This window comes from Mustela erminea, chromosome 20, assembly GCF_009829155.1.
Source record: "Mustela erminea isolate mMusErm1 chromosome 20, mMusErm1.Pri, whole genome shotgun sequence".
In the NCBI taxonomy this organism is placed as follows: domain Eukaryota; kingdom Metazoa; phylum Chordata; class Mammalia; order Carnivora; family Mustelidae; genus Mustela; species Mustela erminea.
The window spans coordinates 9,503,626-9,529,905 of record NC_045633.1 but is presented as its reverse complement, the minus strand read 5'-3'; the positions used below and the strand labels follow the sequence as shown (position 1 = coordinate 9,529,905).

At 44.6% G+C, this 26,280-nt stretch overlaps 1 protein-coding gene across 7 annotated transcripts in view; it reads left to right on the top strand.

Annotated features, from left to right (window-relative positions):
- TMC5 (transmembrane channel like 5) overlaps positions 1–25,325 on the top strand; it is an 83,685-nt gene extending 58,360 nt beyond the window's left edge. For all 7 annotated transcript variants that reach the window (XM_032328061.1, XM_032328059.1, XM_032328064.1 and 4 more), the window contains 12 exons: positions 1,409–1,564; positions 4,678–4,829; positions 7,204–7,282; positions 8,052–8,149; positions 9,658–9,753; positions 12,946–13,021; positions 13,210–13,343; positions 15,607–15,780; positions 17,264–17,342; positions 22,810–22,914; positions 24,108–24,150; positions 24,853–25,325. In XM_032328061.1, coding sequence (XP_032183952.1) covers positions 1,409–1,564; positions 4,678–4,829; positions 7,204–7,282; positions 8,052–8,149; positions 9,658–9,753; positions 12,946–13,021; positions 13,210–13,343; positions 15,607–15,780; positions 17,264–17,342; positions 22,810–22,914; positions 24,108–24,150; positions 24,853–24,899 — 1,239 coding nt within the window. In that variant the 3' untranslated portion in view covers positions 24,900–25,325. The remainder of the gene's footprint in view (positions 1–1,408; positions 1,565–4,677; positions 4,830–7,203; positions 7,283–8,051; positions 8,150–9,657; positions 9,754–12,945; positions 13,022–13,209; positions 13,344–15,606; positions 15,781–17,263; positions 17,343–22,809; positions 22,915–24,107; positions 24,151–24,852) is intronic.
- Positions 25,326–26,280: the final 955 nt, after the last annotated feature.

The following is a 26,280-nucleotide window of genomic DNA, read 5'->3' as shown; positions in this document are numbered from 1 at the left end:
GAGCATGGCAAAAAAAAAAAAAAAAAAGGAAAGAAAAAGAAACAGAACCAAAAATGCCTAAAAATATTCATAATGCTGGGGCGCCTGGGTGGTTCAGTGGTTGAGCGTCTTCCTTCGGCTCAGGTCATGATTCCGGGGTCCTGGGATCAAGCCCTGCATCAGGCTCCTTGCTTGGCGGGGAGCCTGCTTCTCCTTCTCCCACTCTCCCTGCTTGTATTCCCTCTCTTGCTTTCTCTCTCTCTGTCAAATAAATAAATAAAATCTTAAAAAAAAATTCATAATGCCCAGTGCTGGTAATGGTTTAGGGAATGAACTTTTCACATGCTAGTAGCTCTGTAGTTGGTATGAGCTTCTTAGGGGGCAGCAGAGGGATTTATACCAAAATGTTAAATGTAAATGCTTCTTGACCTCACAGTTCCAAGTTTAACATTTTTTTTCCAGTGGTTTTCAACTCAGGACAGTTTTGCCCCTCAGGGGACATGTGACAATCTCTGGAGACTTTTTTGATTGTCACAGTGAGGGGGAGGGTGCTACTGGTGTCTATGGGCGGAGGCCAGGATGTTGCTAAACATCCTGCAATATACAGGAGAGTTGTCACAACATAGAATAACAGCTGAGAATTTCTCTGATGCTGAGGTTGAGAAATTCTGGTCTGTAGAAAAACATTTATTAAAAAGAAAGAGGGAGAGAAAACCCATAAACAAACAAAAAACCCGAACACGGACTTCAAAAAAAAAAAAAAAAAAGATTTATTTATTTATTTATGTGACAGAGATGGAGAGAGGGAACACAAGCAGAGTGGGTGGGAGAGGGAGAAGCAGGCTCCCCGCTGAGCAGGGAGCCTGATGCGGGGCTCGATCCCAGGACCCTGGGATCATGACCTGAGCCAAAGGCAGATGCTTAATGACTGATCCACCCAGTCACCCCCCCAAACACAGACTCTTAAATACAGAGAACAAACTGGTGGTTGCCAGGACAGGGGGTGGGGGGCGGGTGGTGGCTTAGTGGTGGAAATGGGTGAAATAGGAAAAAAAAAAAAAAGAGCAAGCAGAATTTATAAGCAAGGGCTTTGATAAGAGGTTTGAAAATGCTAACTTCCTTGGTATAAATACCCAGCCTTATTTTTCAAAAAAGAGTTTAATGACTTGAAAGAGCTTTCCTCAAGAGCACGGTCCTGATCTGTTGGTCCCTTCTGTTCCTCAAAGGTGTTTGACACCTTGATGGGGATTCTTGGTCCATTTGAGATTTTCCCATGGGTCTGTCATAATCCATGTCCAACACGAACTTTCCCCTTTCTTCTGTGGATCCGGGGTGGGTTTGTGTCTCAGAATACCAAAGATTCACCCGGAGAGTCTTTGCTAACAGTGGAGAGGGTCTGTGGGCCCGCTTGACTTCCTTGTGCTTGTAGGAAAACCTGTCAGAAATCCGTCAGGAGAATGTCAAGTTAACGCTCAATCAGCAGCTGATCCGCTTCTCTGCTCACCTGGCGGCCTGGGTTGTGTCTACTGGAGTGGCGGTTGCCTGCTGCGTCGCTGTTTACTACCTGGCTGAGAACAACTCAGAGGTAACCACAGGAGCAGAAGCCCCAAAGTCCAGAGCACAGAACCAGGTGAAGGATGGGGTGCTGGAGGGGAGAGCAGGAGAGAGCTGCCGCTCACACCAGACTCCGTGGCCAGCAGCATTGATGTCAGCTGGAAGCTTCTGAAAAATTGCAGAATCTTGGGTCCCTCCTTGGCCCATGGACCCAGAATCCATCTTTACCATGTCCCCAGGTGATGTGTGTGCACACCTCTGAGCTAGAAGCTCTGGGCTAGTGGAAAGATGGGCACTTGGACCACAGACCTGGTATTTGGGGTTTCTTTCTTTTTTTTTTTTTTTTTTTAAAGATTTTATTTATTTGCCATAGAGAGAGAGAGTACACACAAGCAGGCAGAGAGGCAGGCAGAGGCAGCGAGAGAAGCAGGCTCCCTGCTGAGCAAGGAGCCCGATGCGGGACTCGATCCCAGAACCCTGGGATCATGGCCTGAGCTGAAGGCCGCGGCTTAACCAAACCACCGGCGTCCTGTATTTGTGGTTTCTAATAAAAATAATGCCTCCCACTGCCCCTGGCACTGAGAAGATACTCAGGAAGTATTGTGATCTGATGGACTTTTGTGAATGAGTTAACATTTCTGAGCCCTGTATTCCTCACTTGCAAAAACAGGAATGATGGTACGTGGCTTTGTGGGTGTGTGATCAGGACCAGAGAAGAGTTAGATGAAGAGTCTACTTAGTGTCCAGTACTGTGGGTGATGAAAGATGTTTGCTTTTTTCTTTATTTCCTAATGATATGAACTTGGAGACTACTAATTAGCTGGGAGAGCTGGGCAAAGTACTGCTTTTCTGTAGGTTTTGACTTTCAGATCCCCTGGAAAAGGGGATCATTGTAGCCAGTTTGCTGACTTTTAGAATTGTGGTACAGGTAGGTATGATTATGTCACTTTCTTTAATGGCTTCCTGTTGCCCTCAATATAAAATCTATCCTCCATGGCACGATTGACAGATCTTATATGATCTGACCCTGCCCATATATCTCCAGTCTCAACACCCCACAACTACCCATATCCTACACACCAGCACTCAGTGCTGAACTGAACACAGTTCCCTGAACACACCATGCCTTTCCTTATCTCAAGATGGGACACATGCAGTTCATTCTCCACCCCATCTCCCCTAATTCCCTTATCTGGCAGACTCCTCCTCCTCTAGACCTCAGCACAGTCATTTCCTCACCACCACCACCACCCTCACTAGACCGAGTTGGGTATTCCTATCCCTATGCCCTTCTCATGTGTAGTATTGAAAAAACCTGTTTATACATCTGTCTTCAAAAGATGGTAGTGGGGCTCTAGGCCCAATACCTCATACATAGTAGATGCTCAGCCAAATGGGTGAATAAGTAAAGGAGAAGCCAGCAAGAAAATGAATGTGGGATTATATAAATCTAAGGGTTTGCCATCAACCATACGAAGGTGTGCCCTGAAAGAGGGAAAATTAAGTCTCAGTGCTTAAGGCCTTAGCAATGCCCTACTTAGGATGTGACCAGGTAGTTGTAGGCATAAAGAAGACTGTTGAGTTTCTTCTTCACCTGGAAGCTTTTCTCTACGCCCACCTGAAGTGAAGAAGGACAGGTAATGAGGTGAGGAGGCAGAAGTGGAGTTGTTTGAATGTCTGCTCTGTGCCAGGCAGGGGTCATATTCATTGGCAACTAGAGTTTCCTTTGAATGAGTGAATGATGTCCTACCTGTGTTATTTAGCGGCCAGACCTTGCCCTATTTGGTCTTATTTAATTCTTCTTATTTATTTATTTATTGAGAGGCAGAGAGTGCTGGGGGACAGGTAGAGGGAGATAATCTTTTTTTTTTTTTTTTTAAAGATTTTATTTATTTCTTTGACAGAGACAGATCAGAAGTAGGCAGAGAGGAAGGCAGAGAGAGGAGAAAGCAGGCTCCCTGCTGAGCAGAGAGCCCGATGTGGGACTCGATCCCAGGACCCTGAGATCATGACCTGAGCTGAAGGCAGAGGCTTTAAACCACTGAGCCACTCAGGCGCCTCCAGAGGGAGAGAATCTTAAGCAGACTCCCCACTGAGCATGGAACCCGATGCAAGGCTTGATCCCAGGACCCCGGGATCATGACCTGAACCAATATCAAGAGTCAGACACTTCACTGAGTGAGTCACCCTGGTGACCCTGGTCTTACTTAATTCTTGAAATGACTCTATGGGTTCCATGATAATCTCTTCATTATACAGAGAGGCAAAAGGGGCTCAGAGAAGCTATGCATCTGGCCCCAGATCTTGAAGCTCATAAGCATGGGGAGGGGGCAACATTTGAATCTATCTTATCCTGGTTATAAAAATATCGCCAAAGGGGAGGTGGGGCTTCCTAAACCATCCAGAGGTAAAGGGAGGCAGGGTCGGGTGTGGGGGTGGGGAAGGGGGTAGTGGGAGACAAAAGAAAAATCCACAGGAATCCCTTACTCCAAGGATACCTGTCCGAGAAGCACCTGAGACCCCACCCTGAGCCAAATACCAGGGTGTTGCATCCACATGAAGGAAGGGGTGCCTCTCTTGACCTCATACAAAGGTATGGCATGGTCTGGCAGAGGCCACCCCTTTCTCCTAATTCAGCACCCAATGATAGCGAAGACTAACAAGGCTGCACAGGAGAGGGGAGGAAAAAGTCTACAGTGATCCATACCCACATGCTGTAGCTTCACCAGATCTAAGGTTTTGCTCCAATGGCCAGGGCACACCTTCTTGTCGCCCCAGACCTCTTGCCGAGGATAGTAAAATCATAAAATGGCCGTTAGCATTCAGGCCTCTAAGACACATTGACCTGGTTCAAATCTTCCACTCGGTAGTGAGTGACCCCGGGCAAGCATTTTTGCCACTCTGACCTCAGTTTGCCCATCAGATAAGTCTGTTCATACCCACCTGCTTGGCTGTTCTGAGGATTACATGCAGTCATGTGGGCGATGCTTGGCTCAGGGTAAGTACTCAAGAATGGGTACCTTGATAGCTAATCCCAGAGAAGCTATTCCTGGGTTTTCCCCATTGTGGACAGCCTTCTGTAGGAGGCCGACAGGAGTTCAGTGCACACTTGGCATCTTAATTCTTTCCCTCTGTCCTCTGCAGTTCCTGAAGAGCCACAGGAACCCTGGGGCAGTGCTATTACTGCCTTTCCTTGTGTCTTGCATCAATCTGGCTGTGCCACGTCTCTACTCCCTGTTCAGGCTGGTGGAGCGGTATGAGATGCCACGGCATGAAGTCTATACCCTCCTGATCCGGTAGGTGTGCCTGCCTTGTCCAACACCGGCCTCCAGTTCCATGGAGGGCAGGTAGGGTTAGGTTCAAGTACCAAAGTGCTGTTTTCAGAAAGAAGTCCAAGAATAAAGTGTTTTGTAGCCAGAAAATCCAAAAAGCGCTCAGAAAATACAGTGAAGTCCATCTGCCTTTTGTTCAAAGTTAGGGCTTATCTTTCCCCCAATTGCAATCAGCCTGAGGATTAACATAGGTCTCAGTTATGACATGTACAGATGTGTATGTTGTCGACTACAAAAAAGGTTCCTGGCTGAGGAGTTGTGTGGGGACTGAAATTTATCCAGTGTTCCCATTAGTCAAACTGTGAGCCTTCGTAGCCATTGCCTTGGCTGGGAGGAAAAGGGCCATTTTTGTAATTCACACACCCATATGGAGGTAGAGAGGGTGCTTTTGGCAAATCATTGTCTGGGAGGGTGTGCCTTTTTGTACTAGAGGTGACCCCGGGGTTTCAATAAACAAAGCATAAAATTCCCCAGGTTTTGTCCTTATTCCTTCTTCTGGCTAGTTCCCTGACCAGTTCCTGGTTATGGGTATTTATAATAATAGGTCTGTACAAGGCAAATTGAATTTCTTTACTGATCAATTCGAGAGCCCTTGCCTTCCACAGCGTCTGAGATCTGACTCCTAATCAGCTCGCCAACCTCATTTGGAGAATTTGGAGGGAGGGTGGTAGGCCTTTGTGCTCAGTGGGCCATTTTGTTTTTGTTTTATTTTGTTTCTGTTGTTTTTTAAAGATTATATTTATTTATTTGACAGACAGAGATCACAAGTAGGCAGAGAGGCAGGCAGAGAGAGAGGGGGAGGCAGGCTCCCTGCTGAGCAGAGAGCCCTATGTGCGGGGCTTGATCCCAGGACTCTTGAGATCATGACCTAATCCGAAGGCAGAGGCTTTAACCCACCGAGCCACCCAGGCGCCCCTCAGCGGGCCATTTTGAACCAATCACTTTGCTATTTGTGTTTTTCCTGGTCCCTAAAGAGGTTAATTGTCTTTTCATAGACATCAGCCATTTGTACCACTTCACAAAATACTCAAAATATTCAAAATCTTCTCTACATGAAGAGAGAATGGGAAAGCTCAGAAATAGACAATTCTTTTCGATCTAAGATGAGCTTTTCTCAGCTTAGACGAGTGTGTTTTCAACTTCAGTGTGGAACTACCCTGCAATAAAGGTACACTAATGCATTAATCCAGATATATGGAGCATCTGCTGCAAGCGAGGTATGGGCAAGAAATCAGGGATCTTGCATTGAAAAAGACAGAGCCAGTTCCCTCCTTCACGGAACTTACTGTCTAACACTATGGTTCTCAACCTTCAGCACACACTAGAATTACCTGAAGGGATTGCCTGGCCCCATCCCCAGAGTTTCTGATTCTGTAGCTCTGGGGTGGGGCCTGAAAATTTGCCTTTCTAGCAAGTTTGCAGATAAGGCCGATACTACTGGGTTGGAGGACACACTTTGAGAACCACTGGTCTAGTGGCACACACAGTTCTTGGCACACCAATGCTGAAGCCCTATAAAAACTAGCTGGTGTTGACTTACGGCAAAGTGACTGGGTTTAAGAGCTCAGGCTGTTAGAGCAGGTGGTCCTCATTTTCAACCCCTTGCAAACTGTGTGACCTTGGACAAATCGTTTCACCTCTAAGCTTCAGTTTCTTCATCAGTAAGATAGACATAAAATACTATCTGTATGATGATATGATTGTAAGGATTAAGAGTTATAAAGTTGTAAGTATTAAGTTGTAAAGATTAAGGTGGTTCAGTAAAGTTCTTAACACAGTGTACGGTCTATGGTCAGCACCCAGTGAATAGTATGTACGTTTACTGTTAATACAATCAGTGAGAAGTGAAGTCAGATAGTTTGGAGATGCACCAAAAGAGGTTAGGTCAGTTGATACGAATTAGGTTATGCTGCAGTAACAAACATCCCCACTTTACTCAGTCTCAGTGGCTTAGAACACAAAGATTTACTTCTTGTTCATACTATATTGTATATTGTAGTATATTGTAGATGGGAGGGGGTTTTGGTCATGTCCCTCATGCAGGGATCCAGACTGAGAGCAGGAAGCATCTCAAATACTGCTGATGGCCATTCCAGAGGGAAGACAGTGAGCTCTAGAATCTCACTGGCATTTAATTGCTCCAGCCTTGAAGTGACACAAAGGGACACACATCACTTTTGCTCACAACTCATTTGCCAGAACTAGCCCTCTGGCCCCACTCAAACCAGAGGGAAGCAGAAATTTCAGTCCTACCACGGGACCAAAGGGAAATATCGGCAAACAGTTCTAATGACTGTCATGGAAGGTAATGGTAGTTGTTTTCTCTTCTGTTATTTAGAAACATCTTTCTGAAAATATCAATCATTGGAATTCTTTGTTACTATTGGCTCAACATTGTGGCCCAGGCTGGTGAAGAGGTGAGATTTCTACGCTGTTCTGCCTTGAGTTTGGTTTCTTAACCCCTTGACCACCAGGGAGGAAGTGAGTTTCTCTGGTTTCTCAGAATTTCTATTCATGATTTTAGAGTAGATATCATATTATCCTTCCATTCATCTGCCCATTTACCCATCCATCCATCCATCCTTCCTTGGGCTGCGCACTGAAAACCACCCTCTCTTTGTTTGGCCAAATCTAAAAGGTCCCAGTCCATCAGCTCATAGAACTGACTTCCTGCAGAAATAATTGACCACCAATTCCATGAACTGAATAAGTCAGACTTCCAATTTGGGCTAGCCTGCTAAACCCCTAGGCCACTTTCTTAGTCAAGCAGATATTAATGGATTTTCTTAAGGTTAATAAAAAGGGTGAAGGCCTTATTGCCATTGATGCCTTCTGTTCTCCCTTGCTGAAAAATGGGATCCAGAGAGCATAAAACAGGGATGAGAAGTTTTAAGAGGAGAGATAGTGAGAAGGGAAAGTTTGGGGCACATGGTGTGGGGGGGCAGAATTAATGGGGGGAGAAGAGGCACAGACAGGGAATAAACACCCTTGAAAACAAACTCAGCAAATTAATGTTGCATCTGTGCCCAGAGTGGGTCTGCTTTTCTGGGTATGCCAGGTCTCGGTCAAATTGACCTAGTCCTAATGAATGTCATGTCCTAATGAGTGCAGAATGCCAGGAAGAGATGGGAGTTGAGCAGGAAGCAACAGCCCCTTGCCATCTCCTGACTCTTGTTTGCCTTTCAGTGTTGGGAAACCCTCATTGGCCAGGAAATCTACCGACTCCTTCTGATGGATTTTGTGTTCTCTTTAGCTGATTCCTTCCTGGGCGAGTTCTTGAGGAGGTAAATATTTGTCAGCCTTGAGTAATTAATACCTGATGTTGGAACCAAAGCCGTTGTCTTGGCTGAGCAGGAAGGATGATTATCTTTTATGCTTATATACTTAGTACATAGGTGTCCCTTGTGTACTTTTTATTGTGTACTATTAAAAGTCTGCCTTTGGTTCTTTGGGATACTGCTTTCTTCTGAATTAACTGATATTTCATTTTTACCTGACAGCCCTGTTGTTCAGGTTCGTTTGGTTCAGCTAGCCCTTTACAACCTTCTCTTGGGGGAAAAAAAAAAAAAAGGCTAGAAACAAAACACAGAAACTGAAAGTCATTTGAGAACTTACCGCTGAAGTAGGGTCACACTGCAAATCATTGTGGTGTTTGCTCTAATTAATCTTAAGACTCTGCTGGGGCATCTCTCCCTGACAGTACATCTAGACTTATGTCATGACTCATTTAGTTGGATTTGATTAATGTGCTAATTGTTATTTTAGAAACCAGGTATACAGAATTGAGGCAGTCTTCTCATTGGCCCATGTGTAGTCCTCTTTTATTGATTTATTCATTTATTTGTTAATAATATGCTGAGCATCTCATTCCTTATAGACACGTACAAGTTTCTTTGAGCTACCCTCACGATAAGATGGCATGACGTAAAGATTCTTTCCTCAGGGGGTAGCTTACATGTCCAGTCTCCTCACTCAGTCTGCCCAACCTCACTTTTATTATAGCTTGTGTCCAGAGTCTGGATGTAAAGGTGAGGAGGTTTTTTTGTTTTGTTTTGTTTTGTTTTTCAATGGGAATTTTATTTATTTATTTAATATTTATGATTTTATTTATTTGACAGAGACGCAGTGAGAGAGGCAAGGCAAACAGCGGGAGTGGGAAAAAGAGGAACAGGGAGCCTAATACACGGCTTTATCCCAGGATCCCGAGATCATGACCTCAGCAAAAGGCAGACACTTAACTGAGCCACCAGGAATCCCCAACCCTGAGATTATTACATGAGCTGAAATCAAAGAGTCAGATGCTTAACCTGAGCCACCCAGGCACCCCTCTAAAATTGTTTTATACCACTTCAGCGGTACCTGTATTCAAACGCATTGTATTAATTCCATTTTCCCTCAAGTCCTTCAATTATTTCTTTGAAAATATGCTTATACTTGGAACCTTTCAAACATTTTTTTTTTAAGTTTTTATTTATTTATTTGACAGACAGAAATCACAAGTAGACAGAGAAGCAGGCAGAGAGAGCAGGGCGGGGGTGGTGGTGGTAGGCAGGCTCCCTGCCGACAGAGAGCCAACTGGCAGGGCACCATCCCAGGGCCCCGGGATCATGAGCTAAGCCGAAGGCAGAGGCTTTAACCCACTGAGCCACCCAGGCGCCCCCCTTTCAAACATTTTTAAGGGAACTTACGACTTTATTCCAAACTGGTTAGCCTCTGCTTTGTTGATTGTGGGGAATCTTTTGAAGGAGAGAGTTGATGATTTGGGTACTAAACTCAGATGTTTTTTTCACAGACTCATTGGGATGCAATTTATCACAAGTTCTGGCTTACAAGAGTTCGACATTGCCAGGAATGTCCTGGAACTGATCTATGCACAAACTCTGGTGTGGTAAGTTTTGAAAATCTTCAGACCAACTCAGAAATATTTTGTAAGTGGGGATATTTTGGCTATTGTTACCCTTATGAGCACTTTCTAAAAACCATGTTAGGAAAATGCATCATGTGATGGCATCTTAACCATTTCTAAATGTACATTTGAGCCGTGTCTATTTGCATAGCTGTACAACAGATCTCCAGAACTCTCTTCATCTTGCAAAGGTGAAACTCCCTACCCATGAAACAAAAACTCCCCAGCTCCCCCTTCCCCAGCCCCTTGCAGCCAGCGCTCTATTTTCTGTCTCTATGAGTCTGACTACTCTAGATACTTTATGTCAGTGGAATCATGCAGAGTTTATCTTTTTGTGACTCCCGTATTTCACTTAGCATAATGTTCTTTGGGTTCTACATATAGTAGCTGACAGAGCACTTCTTTCCTTTATAAGAGTGAATAATATCCCATTGTATGGATGCACCACATTTCGTATATCCATCCATCCATGGATGGCCTTTTGGATTGCTTCTACCTCTTGGTTGCCCTGAATAACGCTGCTATGATTATGGATATGCAAATGTCTTTTTGAGACCCTGCTTTCAGTTCTTCTGGGTATATACCCAGAAGTGGAATTGCTGGGCCTTATGGCACATAGGGTCACTCTTAGATTTTTTTTACTAAAGGATGTTCATAAATCAGCTAATCAGAGAAAAACAATTATCATATGGTTTCACTCATACGTGGAATATAAGGAATAGCACGGAGGATTATAGAGAAGGGAGGGAAAACGGAATGGGAAGAAATCAGAGAGGGAGACAAACCATGAGAGACTGTAAACTCCGGAAAACAAACGGAGGGCTGTGGAAAGGAGAGAGGTGGAGGAAAGGGGTAAGTGGGTGATGGGCATTAAGGAGGGCATGTGAACTGATGAGCACTGGGTGCTATTTGCAACTAATGAATCATTGAACATTACATCGAAAACTAATGATGTACTATATGTTGGCTAACTGAATTTAAATAATTAAAATAAAAGAAGATAACGGAAAGGTGCCTGGGTGGCTCAGTTGGTAGACCATCTGGCTCTTGGTTTCAGCTCAGGGCATGATCTCAGGGCTGTGAGATTGAGCCCTCATCTGCTCCCTTCTGGCTGTGGAGCCTGCTTGGCATTCGCTCTCTGCCCCTCCCTTGCTCACTCTCTTTCTTTCTAAAAAAAGACCACAGAAAGCGAGTGTATGTTAGGGGATGATGATAGAGATGAGGTGAGGTGTTTCCCAAACTTCAGGCTTTTGCACACCAGCCGATTTTTTGGTGTATGTTTATTTGACCGCGAGAGAGGGAGCACAAGCAGGGGGAGCAGGAGACAGAGAAGCAGACTGCCCGCTGAGCAGGGAGCCGGTGTGGGGCTCGATCCCAGGATCCTGGGATCATGACCTGAGCTGAAGGCAAATGCTTAACCGACTGAGCCACCCAGGGGCCCCTACTTACATTGTTAAAGGCATCTTTATTTTTCAACCATAAATGGAAAGCTAGTGTCATTTGAGAGAAACTTCAAGTAACTTGAAAAGTAAATCAAACCAAGGCACCTGTCTGGCTCAGTTGGTAGAGCCTCCAACTCTTGATCTCAGGGTCGTGAGTTTGAGCCCCATTTCTGGTGCAGAGATTGCTTAAAGAAAAGTGTCAGTCACTTTAAAAAAATAAAATAAGACCAAGCCAGCACAGCTATTAAATTCTAGCTAGGTGTTGCTATCTGCCAAGGCTCTTAGTTTAAATCTTCCTGCCCCCCCCCCTTTTCTTTCAGGGAAAAAAAGGGGATGTGGGCAAGTGTTAGGGCCAACAGAGCATGATTTTCTTCTCTTGGCACTTGGGAACATTAGGGAGAATTGAGGGGGAATGCCCTTCTCATGTGTAACTCAATGCAGTTTAAAGATTTTTTTTTTTTTAAGATTTTGTTTATTTATTTGACAGATGGAGATCACAGAGAAGCAGGCAGAGAGAGGAGGAAGCAGGCTCCCTGCTGAGCAGAGAGCCCGATGCGGGGCTCAATCCCAGGACCCTGGGATCATGACCTGAGCCGAAGGCAGAGGCCTTAACCCACTGAGCCACCCAGGCGCCCCTAAAGATTTTTTTTTTTTTTTTAAAGATTTTATTTATTTATTCGACAGAGAGAGATCACAAGCAGGCAGAGAGAGAGGAGGAAGCAGGCTCGCGGCTGAGCAGAGAGCCCGATGCGGGGCTCGATCCCAGGACCCTGGGATCATGACCCGAGCCGAAGGCAGCGGCTCAACCCACTGAGCCACCCAGGCGCCCCCCTAAAGATTTTTTTAAATTGATTTTATTTTATTTATTTATGTGAGAGAGAAAGAATGAGAGAGAAGGAGCATGAGAGGGGAGAGGTCAGAGGGAAAAGCATACTCCCTGCTGAGCGGGGAGCCGGATGTGGGACTCAGTCCTGGGACTCCAGGATAATGAACTGAGCCGAAGGCAGTCACTCAACCGACTGAGCCACCCAGGCACCCCATTCAGTGCAATTTAATGTCTGTCCCTGCAGGACCTCAGATTGTCTTAAATGCCGTGAAGGGAGGAGAGGGACAAGTCCCGCATTTGGGACATCTAGGTTAGGGCTTGCTGAAGGCCATTTAGTGGTATGTGGGTGCTGCTTTCTGCAAAATCTCTTTCCCAAAGCTGGGAAGAGAACAAGTGAGGATCCTGGATAAGGTGAGGGTTTTCCTGGTTTGCAGTGACAGAGCAGTCTCCCCCTTTTGTTAGGACTGCCGTAAACGAAGTACCATGGAAGGGGTGGCTTAAGCAACACGATTCTGGAGGCTGGAGGTCCAAGATCAAGGTGTTCATAGGGTTGGTTTCTTCTAAGACCTCCGTCCTTGGCCTGTCGATGGCACCTTCTCGAAGTGATCTCACATGATTCCTCTGGGTGTATCTGTGTCCTGATCTCTTCTTTTAAGGACACTAGGCAGATTGCATTAGGGCGCACCCTAGTGACCTCATTTTACCTTAATTACCCCTTTAAAGACCCTATTTCCAAATATAACACATTCCGAGGTACTGGGAGTTAGGACTCCAACATATGCATTTTGGAGAAACACAGTTCAGCTCGTAATCCCCTCTTTCCCTTCCCTTCAAACCCCCGCATCTCCCCCTACTCCCCACTCTCTGTGTCTCCCCCTGACCTCTGACACTCTTTTTCCCTCATAGGATTGGAACCTTCTTCTGCCCTCTGCTGCCCTTTATCCAAATGATTACTCTTTTCATCATGTTTTACGTCAAAAATGTGAGTCAGTCTGAAGTTGGAATCAATTCGCCTCTCTCAGTCCCATGTGACCCTGTGGTGGTTGAAATTGCATTGGGGATGGTAGGGGTTGGTGCTGAAAAGGGCATCAGGAAGCCAGTGCCCAGGTGGGGTCCCTCTGGCCTGCTTCTCTGGCCGCAGATGGGAGCTGGCTGTTTCTCTCTCTCCAGATCAGCCTGATGATGAATTTCCAGCCTCCAAGCAAAGCTTGGCGAGCCTCACAGATGATGACGTTCTTCATCTTCTTGCTCTTTTTCCCATCCTTCTCCGGGGTCCTGTGCACCCTGGCCATCACCATCTGGAGGTAGGAGATAGGAGCCTTGTGGTGAGGTCTTAGAGATGGGGTGGGTGAAGGTTTTAATAGATCGGCTTTATTACGATTAAGGTATGGTGAGGCCAGCAGATCAGAACGAGAATGCTGTTGAAAAGGTGATTTGTTATTCTCAGACCGCAGTAGAAGTGGTGGTGGGGGATGGGAGTACCACACCACGGGGGGCCACGTGTGGAAGCCCCAGGGTTGGTCAGGTTGCAGAGGGAGTGAGGAGAAAATGTGAGCAAGAGCCTCTATGGTGGTTTCCATGGGAAGGAAAGGTCGAGACAGGGTAGGCAGGTTTAGGATTGGCTAGTTGGAACAATTTCAGTGGGCTTTGAGGTATAGGGGCTGACTGGAGTTGTCTGGTACCTGGGCCTGGGGTGATCAGGGCACAGGGGTAGTGACCCTGAGTGTGAGAGCCTGATAGAGTCGGTGGAGGGTGGGATAAGGGCTCTGGACCAAGGGCTGTCTCTCCAGGGTCAGTAAGACCCTGGATGTCAAAACATCAGAGTGAGAAGACATGCTTAATACGCTTGATGCATTGTTTAGCCCAAGTTCCCTTGGAAATCAGCAGACACAACAACCAAGGGAAGGAGGAGGTCTTGGTTTGGTCACCACCCAGCAGGTGACTTGGCACAGCTTCCTCACTTCTCCAAGTACAGAAGTACAGCCGCTTCCCAGAACAGGGACAGGACTTCAGCCAAGTGAACCGAAATGCCCTGCTTGAGCTGGTTCCCTCCGAACTCTCTGACCTCAACCCACGCTGGCTCCACTTTCCTTCATCCTCGTGGCTCTTGCCCCATGCCTGGGACCCTGGGAGCCTCTCCTGACACAGGGTGGAGGCCTCTGTTTGAGGTGTTCTCCCCACAACCTTTGCTTGGTGGCCTTCTGTCCACCCTCTGTTTCTTGGCTCAGAAGTCATCTTCAAGAGGTGACCCTCCTGACCCTGCTTATCTATGTCAGTTCCACCTCTTCTCTCTCTCAGGCAGTTTCCTTTCTTCACTCATCGTTCATGGTCAGAAATGCCTTTATTTGAACCTTTGTTTAATCATTACCCATTAGTTGTTCATCTTTCTTTTTTTTTTCATAGTTTATTTTTTAATTTTTTTAAAAAGATTTTATTTATTTATTTGACAGACAGAGATCACAAGTAGGCAGAGAGACAGGCAGAGAGAGAGGAAGGGAAGCAGGCTCCCTGCTGGGCAAAAGAGCCCGATGCGGGGCTCGGTCCCAGGACCCTGGGATCATGACCTGAGCTGAAGGCAGAAGCCTTAACCCACTGAGCCACCCAGGCGCCCCTATTTTTTAATTAAAAAAAAATATTTTATTTGAAAGAGAGGGGGAGTGCATGAGTGGGGGGAGGGGCATAGGGAGAGGGGGAAACAAACTCACCCCACTGAGCAGCGAGCCAGATGCAGACTCCATCCCAGGAACCTGGGATCATGACCTGAGCTGAAGGCAGATGCTTAACTGACTGAGCCACCCAGGCATCCCTAGTTGTCCATCTTTCTTACTAAAATGTAAACCCAAGAGGGCATAGTCCACATCTGTCTTGTTTACTATGGAATCCCCAAGGGTTAGTATCTAGCACAATGCCGGGTACAGGTACGGTAAACTTTTATTGAATGAATGAATGAGTGAATGAATGAACAAATGAAAGAACAGAGGAGTTGACTTTTAGGATGTAAGCAGAACTGGAACCATAAGGAACTCAAGTGGCTTCAGGGCAGGCTCCTCTGTTTAATGTCTTTGCATCTCCCTTTTCTCTCTCTAGCCAGTTCCTAGTTTCCCTCTACTTTCTGTTGGTTCATAACAACTGACTGCATGTGGCCACTGTTGCCACAATTCAGCTCCAGCTTCACAATTAATATTTCACAATTCACAATTCAGGTTCAGCTTCCACAAATCACAGGGACCCCTCTTCATATTTCTTAGTTCAAGTTCCCCAGAAAAAGAATCTGATCACCCAGTTCAGTTCTTCACGCCAGGATATCACTGTCTCCTCTTTGGATGGGCAACAAGTAGATCTGGTGAGAAGCCTGTCTGGGAGCAGGTCCTTGGAGTACAAGTCACATGTATAAAACATACTAGCTGAGGCCTCGAGGGTGAGGGTTTCGTTTGGAAGGAGGGTATGTGTACAGCAGGCAAGAATTGCTGCTTCCAGGGGCAGAGCCCAGAAAGGACAGTTTGATTCCAGAAAAAGCTATACCCAAGTCCGGTGCTAGAGATGTCTTTCTGTCCCTTGTTTTACCAGACTGAAACCTTCCGCTGACTGTGGCCCCTTCCGAGGTCTGCCGTTCTTCATTAACTCCATCTACGGCTGGATCGACACCCTGAGTAAAAGGCCCAGCTACCTGTGGGTTGTTTGGATCTACCGGAACCTCATCGGAAGTGTGCATTTCTTTTTCATCCTCACCCTCATTGTGTTGTAAGTGGAGCACCTGAGGAATCTGGAGGGGGAAACATACCCTTAACTCTGCGCTGGGTAGTCTGGGGGAGGTTTGCTGGGAGAGCAAAGAGCTACAGTGTAGCTCAGTGTTCTGAATGGTCCTGACTTTGCCCTTGAATTTTTAAAAAAGTTACTTATTATCATCTTGTCCTAGGTTTTCCTTTTTTTTCTTCCTTTTTTGCCTGTTTTATGAAGGAAGCAATGCCTGCTATGCCTCCTCTTAAGAAATAACATGAACACAAAATGAAAATTTGGATTTGAGACTGCTTGGGAAAATTGTGTGTGTGATTCTTTCTGAGATTCTGATTACATTGAAATGGGTCGGGTGTTGTTAGTAGGTAGGATAGTGTTCTTCCATTTGCAGATAAAAACAATTGATTTCTGACTTCTTGTGAAAAAACAGATCTGCCAAGGCTGGTGTTATCTTCTTGCGGGAACAGTTGGTTGGCTAATAGCTGTCCCTATCTAGAAGCCTAGTCCTGGTGGCGTTGGAGACTGCCACCCCTCCCCAAGAGAGACGAAACTCAAAAAGCACAGGCTAGTGGAACCAGTGGGTGGTGCTTACAGAGCAGCCTCTCAGTTTTATAGGTGGAAGTGATGAGACAGAGATGGGCTGGCTTACAGAGACAGGTTCCGGGCTGCACAGCCTGTGAGTGACACAGGGGCTAGAACCAGGGTGTCCTTGCTCCGGGTCGTGCCCTCCCTTCCCTACACTAGGTTGTCACTGACCTCTTTAAAATGCTGAGCTTTCCTAGGGCCTTGTTGCATCTTACTTCTAATTCACTGGGTAGCTAGCTTATTAGAGATCCAGAATCTTGGGCCCTACCCCAGACCTACAGAACCCCAGAATCTGCATTTTGACAAGCTTCCCAGGAAATCTGTATCACATTGAAGTTGGAATAGCAACGTCTAGACTCACAAACTGGCTACACATGAGAATCATGTGTAATTTCTAAAAATACTGCCATCTGGCCCTCTGCCCAGAGAAGCTCAGTTAATTGATCTGAAAAGAGGCCATGGAATGAATCTTTTTTCCATCTCTCATGATTCCGTGTGCAGCCAGGTTGAGAACTGTTGCGCTCTCTCTCTCTCTCTTTTTTTTTTTTTTAATTTACTTGAGACAGAGAGCACAAGCAGGGTGGGGGCAGGCTCAGAGGGAGAAGGGGAAGCAGACTCTGTGCTGAGAGGGAGCCCAACGTGGGGCTTGATCCCAGGACTCTGAGATCATGACCGACCCCAGCTGAAGGCAGATGCTTGACCAACTGAGACACCCAGGCACCCCTAGAGCCATTGCTCTGATGTATTTAACCTGTAACTCACCCAGATACAACTTTTCAGAAACTCTGTAGGGCCAAAATCCACTTGCAAGCACATATCTCCGTTTCTTTGCCTCCTTTTGGAATTTAGGACCTGCAAAACATTGGCAAAAGTGTCTGCCATTCTTTCTTTTCTTCTCTTCTAGAATCATCACCTACCTTTACTGGCAGATCACAGAGGGAAGGAAGATTATGATCAGACTGCTCCATGAACAGATTATTAATGTAAGTTCCCGTAGTCCCTCTGTTATCCTCCTCCCATTTTTTTTTATTTTTTTTACATTTTATAAGGGGAATTTCCAGACATACTCTGAATAGAATAGTTTATTGAACCCACATTTGCTCACCACTCAGTACCAACTACTGTCAACATGTGGATACTGTTATTTTATAAACCCTCACATAAATCTCTGGATTATTTTATTTTATTGTTGTTACATATAACACCCAGTGCTCATCATCTCTGGATTATTTTATTTTATTTAGTTAATTTATTTTTTTAAAGATTTTATTTATTTATTCCACAGAGGGAGAGAGAGAGATCACAAGTAGGCAGAGAGGCAGGCAGAGAGAGAGAGGGGGATGCAGGCTCCCTGACGAGCAGAGAGCCCGATGTGGGGCTCGATCCAAGGACCCTGAGATCATGACCTGATCCGGAGACAGAGGCTTAACCCACTGAGCCACCCAGGTGCCCTCTCTGGATAATTTTTTTTTAATTAAAGATTTTATTTGTTTATTTGACCGACAGAGATCACAAGTAGGCAAAGAGGCAGGCAGAGAGAGAGGAGGAAACAGGCTCCCTGCTGAGCAGAGAGCTGGATGTGGGACTCTATCCTAGGACCCTGGGATCATGACGTGAGCCGAAGGCAGGGGCTTTAACCCACTGAGCCACCCAGGTGCCCTCTCTGGATTATTTTAAAGCACATCTAGACTTATATAATTTTATCTGTAAAAACTTATATGTGTTTAAGAGAAACAGACTTTTTGTTTTTTAAAAAGTTTTTTTTATTTATCTACGAGAGAGAGCAGAAGCCTGGAAGAGAGGGAAAAACATGCTCCCCACTGAGCAGGGAGCCCGATGGAGATACAGGCTTTTAAAAAATATAACCACAATACCATCATCAAACCTAAAAGAAAGGGTAATAATTCCTTACTGTCATCTCATTTGCAATTAATGGTCAAATTTTCCTGATTGTCCTCTGAAGTGTTCTTTTTAAATTGTTTTTAAAGATTTTATTGATTCCTTGAGAGAGAGAGAAAGAGAGAGAGAAAGCACAAACAGTGGGAGAGACAGAGAGAGAGGGAGAAGCAGACTCACCATTGAGCTGGAAGCCCAACTTGGAGCACGATCCCAGAACCAGAGACCATGACCTAAGCCAAAGGCAGAGGCTTAACCATCAGAACCATCTAGGCACCTCTGTGGAGTGTCTTTTTACACTAGTGTTGTTCAGATCAGGATCTGAGAAAGGTAGCATTTGTTGGTATGTTTCTTGATTCTTTCTTTCCTTTTTTAGATATTTATTTATTTATTTATTTATTTATTAGAGATCAAGAGAACACAAGCAGGCAGAGCAGCAGAGGGAGAGGGAGAAGTAGACTCCCCACGGAGCAGGGAGCCCAATGTGGGGCTTGATCCCAGGATCTTGGGATCATGACCTGAGCCGAAGGCAGTTGCTCAACCAACTGAGCCAGCCAGGAGCCCTTTGTTTCTTTTTATCTATAATTGTTCACACCTCCTTTCTTCTCTTGCCATTTATTGTTGACGAAACCAGATCATTTGTCTTGTGGTAGTTGTTACATTCTGGATATATCTGATTTGCAATCTTGTCGTGGTGTTCACCATTGTTTCTTTTTTCTTTATATTTCCTGTACCCTGCTTGTGAGATTTGAAAACCTGATTAAATTCAGATTCAGTGTTTTAGCTAGAATACTTCAGAGATGATGCTCAGAGCTGCTTATGGCGTCACCTTGAAATATAAAATGTCCAGTTGTCTATTTTTGTGATGTTAAAAGCAATCAGTGGGTCCGTGCTTAGTTAGCCTGACCCATCCATTGCAAGGCTCCTCATCTGCCTTTCACCTGATGGATTTTGCAGGCTTTGATTAATATTGCCTAGAAGACCTACTGATTTTGTGAGAAATGACAAAATAGTGGTACTCTACTCCTAGGAATTCTAATGCATTAATTAGCTAGAATTCCTCTATGAAAAAAGGAATTTTTGCTCACCAAGTATTTGATTATATTGTAATACAATTTATAGAGGAAAGGCAACATAGATGCATTTTCCCCTTTTATTTACCAGTTTTAAAAAAGATTTTATTTATTTATTTGACAGAGATCACAAGTAGGCAGAGAGACAGGCAGAAAGAGAGGAAGGGAAGCAGGCTCCCTGCGGGGCTCAATCCCAGGACCCTGGGATCATGACCTGAGCTGAAGGCAGAGGCTTTAACCCACTGAGCCACCCAGGTGCCTCAATTTACCAGTTTTTAAATGATGTGTTGGTACCCTCCTGTATTAGTTTCTTGGACCTGCCATAGAAAATTACCACAAACTTGGTGGCTTAAAATAACAGATTTATTCTCTCACAGTTCTTGATGCCAGAAGTCCAAAATCAAGGTGCCAGCAGGTTTGGTACCTTCCAACGCTGTGAGAGAGAATCTGTTCCATGGTTCTAGTAGCTTCTTTTGGGGACCACTGGCTCACCCTGCTGTTTGTTTGTTCAGGGCTTCCTAACTGCTCTCTCTGCCTCCATCTTTGCAAGTTCTTCTTCCCTGTGTGCCTGTTTCTTCCTTCTCTTCGAAGGACTCATCATTGAATTTAGGGTTCATCCTCATCCAGAAGGATCTCATCTCAGAATCTTTTTTTTTTTTTTTAGATTTTATTTATTTATTTGACAGACAGAGATCACAAGTAGGCAGAGAGGCAGGCAGAGAGAGGGGAAGGGAAGCAGGCTCCCCCGCTGAGCAGAGAGCCCGATGCGGGGCTCGATCCCTGGACCCTGGGATCATGACCTGAGCCGAAGGCAGCGGCTTAACCCACTGAGCCACCCAGGCGTCCCTCATCTCAGAATCTTTAATTACATTGGCAAAGACCTCATTTCCAAACAAGGCCATAGTCACAGGTACTGGGGTCAGGATAACTTGGACATATCTTTTCAAAAGGGAGATACTGTTCAACTCGCTATACCTAGCAACCTCCAAATGTGGCCAATGAGGATTTAAAAATTATCCTTATGGGTTCATAGATTTAAGTATACTTGGGCATCTTTTTTTTTTTAAGATTTTATTTATTTATTGGACAGACAGAGATCACAAATAGGCAGAGGCGCAGGCCGAGTGGGGTGCGGGGGGGAGCAGGCTCCCTGCTGAGCAGAGAGCCCTATGTGGGGCTCGATCCCAGGACTCTGAGATCATGACTTGAGCTAAAGGCAGAGGCTTTAACCCACTGAGCGCCCCAGGCATATTTCAATTATAATAATTTATTTGTGCTTAAACAGTCTCATCCTTTGCTAATGGAAATCCTTTTGAATTTGCTCCTAGGCTCTTTTGACATGACCCCAGAAGTCAGTCTTTCTTTTTTTTTTTTTTTAAACACATTTTGTTTACTTGACAGAGAGAGAGAGAGAGCACAAGCATGGATAGCTGCAGAGGGAGAGGAAGAAGCAGGGAGCCCCATTCAGGGCTCGATCCCAGGACCTTAGGATCATGATCCAAGCCAAAGGCGACCGCTACCAGCTGAGCCACCCAGGCGCCCCTGATGACACTAGAAGTCTCTGATAGGTTACTTGCTCTGTGGAAGGACAAAATGTTCCAGGCTTTTCTTGTTCATTACGTGTCCCAGAACATGAATAATTTTTTCAAGGAGTCCTGGTGAAATGGTATTTAGAGACCACAGTCTGGGAATAAGGTTGCTCATGGCTGCTGGGCTGGTTCCCTTTTCTTCTAAATACCAACATAATTATGACATGAACACTTACATCTAAGAACATGGGAAAGAAGCAGGATTCCCCAGCGTACTATCTACTTGAATCTTTGGGGTTTCAGATCACTTGGGTTGGTCCTTTATATGGTATAAAGAAAGGGCATGGATTAATTATGTTCTTTCACCTGCCTGTTCCCACAAACATCACCTGTATTTTTGTGATACAGCACGTAGAATATTTTGGGCAAGTCTTTAGAAGATTTTAACAGGGGAGGGATTTGATTTTAAAACCTTCTGTTGTAAGGGCAGTGCCAAGTTGAGGGATTTAGATGGCATCATTTCAGGGAGGCACCAGAAGCATCTCCACAGGTCTGCATCTGTGGGAGTCTGGCCCAGAGGGTAGACCACAAAGACAGGCTCGTTGTCTCTAAAAGAACCCAGACTAAGAGGCTGGAAATAGGCTCAGTAACAATCCTTCTCAAAGTATGATCACCTTCATTGAAACTCTTGAATGCTTATTAAAAATGCAAATTCCTATTACCCTGATCTCCTCCAACAAGTAATGGCAACAGATAACATTTGTTGAGCATTTACACGATGCCTGGCTTGTGCTAAATAATGAACAAAAATTCCGATTTAATTTTTATTACTCTCTCTGGGGCATACAAATCTTTTAATCCCTATTTTAAAATTAAGGAAACTAAGGCTTACATAGTGAAATGACCTGCTGAAAGTCTCAGGGCTAGTAAGTGGTGGGACTTGAATTGGGCAAGGCCAGAGTTTGTACTCTTAATACCATGCAGCTTTGCCTCCCTGAGTTTAGATCATTTGGTTAAATCCTAGGAGTTTTCATTTTTGCAAGCTCTCCAGGTAATTCTAATTGGCACTAGAGTATGGAAATGGCTGCTAGATACCAGCACTTTCCAAACCAGTTGGCTATATCCAAGACAGCTAGTAGACTTGTTTAAAATGCCAATTCCTAAGGACAGCTCTTCCTTGCAGAATTCCAGTGAATAAATGTAGAAGGAATGAGGGAAATAGAAAATTATTATGAGGGGCGCCTGGGTGGCTCAGTCAGTTGGGCGTCTGCCTTCATCTCAGGTTGTGATCTGAGGGTCCTAGGATTGAGCCCTACACTGGGCTCCTTGCTCAGCGGAGAGCCTGCTTCTCTCTCTTCCCCTGCTTGTACTCTGTCTCTCTGTGTCAAATAAATAAATAAAACCTTAAAAAAGAAAATTATTATGAAGCACATCCCACTGCAAAAACTGTTGGATATTAAATGATAATGATAACTGTTTGTTAGATACTCAAATTCGCGGGTGAAAGTTTAATGAGAAAAAAGGGCGGGGTGCCTGGGTGGCTCAGATGTTAAGCATCTGCCTTCGGCCCAGGTCATGATCCTAGGGTCCTGGGATCGAGTCCCGCATCAGGCTTCATGCTCAGCAGGGAAGCCTGCTTCTCCCTCTCCCACTCCCCCTGCTTGTATTCCTTCTCTCACTGTCTCTGTCTGTCAAATAAATAAATGAAATCTTAAAAAAAAAAAAGACTCTCTCCCTCTTCCCTCTCCCGCCCCCTCCCCCCTTCAAATACATAAGTGAATCTTAAAAAGAAGAGACAGAGAGAGAAAACATGGTGGCAGTCTCTATCCTGTGTCTGGGACCCTACCTGCCTTAAAAAAAAAAAAAAAATCACCCTTCTTTCCATCATTTTCTTCTTAACCTCACACCATCCTCCTTATTTTTGTTCTTGCTTTTGTTTTCCTTCTTGGCAGGAGGGCAAAGATAAAATGTTCCTGATAGAAAAGTTGACCAAGCTGCAGGACGTGGAGAAAAGAGCAACCACCAGCTCGCTCAGCCCGGAAAGGAGAGACGTAGAGGTGAGACGGGACTTCGCCTGGGGGTCCTCGCCTGTGACGCGGACTTGCCTCCTTGTAAAATGTGCGTCAGGAAACGCGGGTAGCAGAAGGGCACTTCACTTTCTATGTTTAAACATTTCTGTATTTTTTAATTTAACAAGTAATGTCTGTTCAGCCCTTTCCAAGCTGAACCTTGTTCTTGGTGCTGGGGTTACCATGATAAAGGCCCTCATGGGGCTTGGGTGCATCTCTTGTCTAATCCCGGCATCCAGAAGTATTTCCACTGAGAGGGAAAGTACCTTGAAATCTCATCCCGCAGTGATAATGGTTCAGTGTATACTCTTCCGGATCTTCTTCCCTAGGCATCTCTAAATATACATATATATGCGTCTGCATATACAAATTTATTAATTTATTAGAAAAGTGGGGCTATACTATACATCTGGTATCATAACTCCATCCCTCATCACTTAATACTAAATTTCTGACATTGTTTCAGTTGGTATATATTTGGACATTTGGGTTGTTTCCAGGTTTTTTGTTTCTAATACTAAAAACAGTGTGTAATGAAACATTTTAAACTATTTTTATGTGAGTATTTTTGCCATAGGGCATGCCCATGATAATGTTAATAGATTTTACCATATCATACTCTTAAGAAGACTTTACCAATTTTATGCTTACCAAGAGGGTATAAGAGGTATTTGAAATCCTGCTCTAAGTCCAAAACCCTTGTTAGCTCCCTTGGTGTCCCAGAAGATATTAGATAAACGGTAAATCCACTTTAATTCAAATGCCACTGGGTTTTGGAAGCTAGGATCTTGTCGGAAGAGACTGCCATGCCATTTACTATCTGTGCAAATTAATACCATTTGCATGATGTAGATAGATACAGCATCTAGAGGCCTGACTCTAAATCCTTTGCAGGCAGAGATGCTGTCTGTATCCTTAGAGCCTCAGGCCCTGATATATTACCTGGCATATTGTAGATGCTCAGTAAATATCTAAGAGATGAATGAATAAATTAATGGAATCACTTTCCCTTAAAAGACCAAACAAAACATCTCTGCTTTGTCTGTGACTGAGCCCTGGTTTCCATCTGCCACATCTTAATTTTGAAATGGAGGGGGCTCACGGATCCCATCAGCTATGCAACAGGACCCGAGTCTGCATTCTCTTCCAGTGATGAGGCCACCTGTTTTATTCCCTTTCAGCAACCGGACCCTTTGCATGTCAGGGAACAAGATGCTGCTTGTGGTGAGTAACCAGACTGGCCCTGAAGGAGACCCAACCAAATGAGAGTGGGTCAGAGCTGTTCCTGCATCAGCCTTTCAATGAAAAGAACTGACCCAAACTGGCTTTAGCAAAAATCCAAGAATAATTCTTGCCTGAAGCATGGCCAGAAGCTGAGACTCAGCATATGTCACCAGAACCTGGTTCCTTTCTATACCGTTTTTTTACCATGTTAGCTCTTTTCTCGAACAGGCCCTTGCTCACAATTTATCAGCCTCTTATACCTTCTCAGATTCAAGTCTAGTGGGAAAGAAGGAGAGACCCAGAATTCTCAATGTATTTCATTGGATCTGACCGAGTGACGTGTGCATCCATGAGCCAATTGCTGTGGCCATGAAAATGTGGTGATTCATTGGCCAGATCAGACATCTGTAGGTAGAGGTGGTACAACCAAACAGACCCTAGGGACTGAGAATGGGGAAGGGTTGACTTCCCAAAGGAAGTCAGGAGTTGAGGCCAGAGGAGAATGAATTTTAGGGAGGAAACAAACAAACCCATTCATCTTTTTTGGGATAGCATTTACTGATGTCACCTAACGGTGGGAGTTCAAGGGGAGAATTGCAGAAACTTAACAGAAGAAGGCAGGAGGATCTTGAATTTGGTCTTTCCCTTGGAGACACGAGGCAGTGGTGCATCGGTGCTCATTCCTCTTTTCTCTGTCCATAGACCTGCGATTAAGGCGATCAGTTCAAGAAGAGAATCCAGAGGCGTGATGTTTGTTGCGGCAGTCAGACACCCATCAAATGAAAAGACAAAGATGGAACTACTTCTTCCATGACACCCGGGCCTTTCTGAGCTTCAGGAGGGGAATTCAAGCCATTAGCCCTGACGGGAAACTCGCCACATTGTATATACTGATGCAAATTTGGTCATTCCCTGCTGGGTTTTTTTTTTTTTTTAATACCTGGATTGCTGATTTTCCAAGATAAAATATTTGGGCTTTGAAAATAAAGACTGTTGTAACATTTAGACTGGTTCATAAAGACCTGGAAGAGAGAACCTGGGAATTATGTATTCAGTCTTTAAGAGATGTGCGTATGGATTATTGGTCCTTAGAAATCTCTCCTCCCAGCCCCGGCAAAGGTTTGGAAACCAGTGCTCAGACAAATAGTCCAGCCTGAATAAAAATGGGATCCTTATTCAGAGATGTGAGGCCTCTAAATTTGGGAACCTACATTTGTTCATGACCTTGAACTACAAATATCCCACCCCATGTTACCCAAAGGTGAAATACAACAAGAGATCTTATCTAAAACCTTTATTGAATATCAAGTATGAGTCTTTGGGGTTGGCGTGGGTGTGGATTGGGATTCTACCCCTGTGAGGTTGACACATGAGTCAGCATCAAAGTCTTACGTTGAATCAAACATGAAACCAGTGGTGATGTGAAACATATGTATGTATATGTGTGTGTGTGGAATGGATATATATGTACGTGTGTGTGTATATACACACATATGTATATATAGCATTCTTTTTAATATTTTTATTTAAGTAATAAATAATAAATTTTTATTTATTGAAGTAATCTCTACACCCAGCATGGGGCTTGAACTCATGACCCTGAAATCAAGAGTGGCACATTCTTCTGACTAAGCCAGCCAGGTGCCCCAACATATAGTTTCTTTTGCAGATTTGCTAAACGATTCACAAGGCGTGTGACTGTACTTAGAACTGAAGCATCCAGCAGAAATCACCAAATTATTCAGGTGAGAAGTGCCTTCTTGAGTAATCACCACCATGAAATGTAACTGGAACTGAATTTTGAAAACATTTAACATGCGTTTGAAACACAAGCATCTAGTCAATGTCCATCATCGATTCACATTTCATTCACTTACTTATTCGTTAACTCCTTTCATCAGCTGGTTAATTTTTGGGGTTTTGTGCCTGCTAGTGGTTGCTCGCTGTGTTTATTCATTCATTTAACAAATACATGCCAAGTAGTTGTGAACAAGGTGGTGAACAACTCAAGACACTGTCGGTGCCCTCCTGTGCTTATTGCCTAGCAGATTAATTTATTTCATTTTTTAAAAAGATTATTTATTTACTTGAGAGAGAGAACGTGAGTTGGGAGGGGGGTAGAGGGAAAAA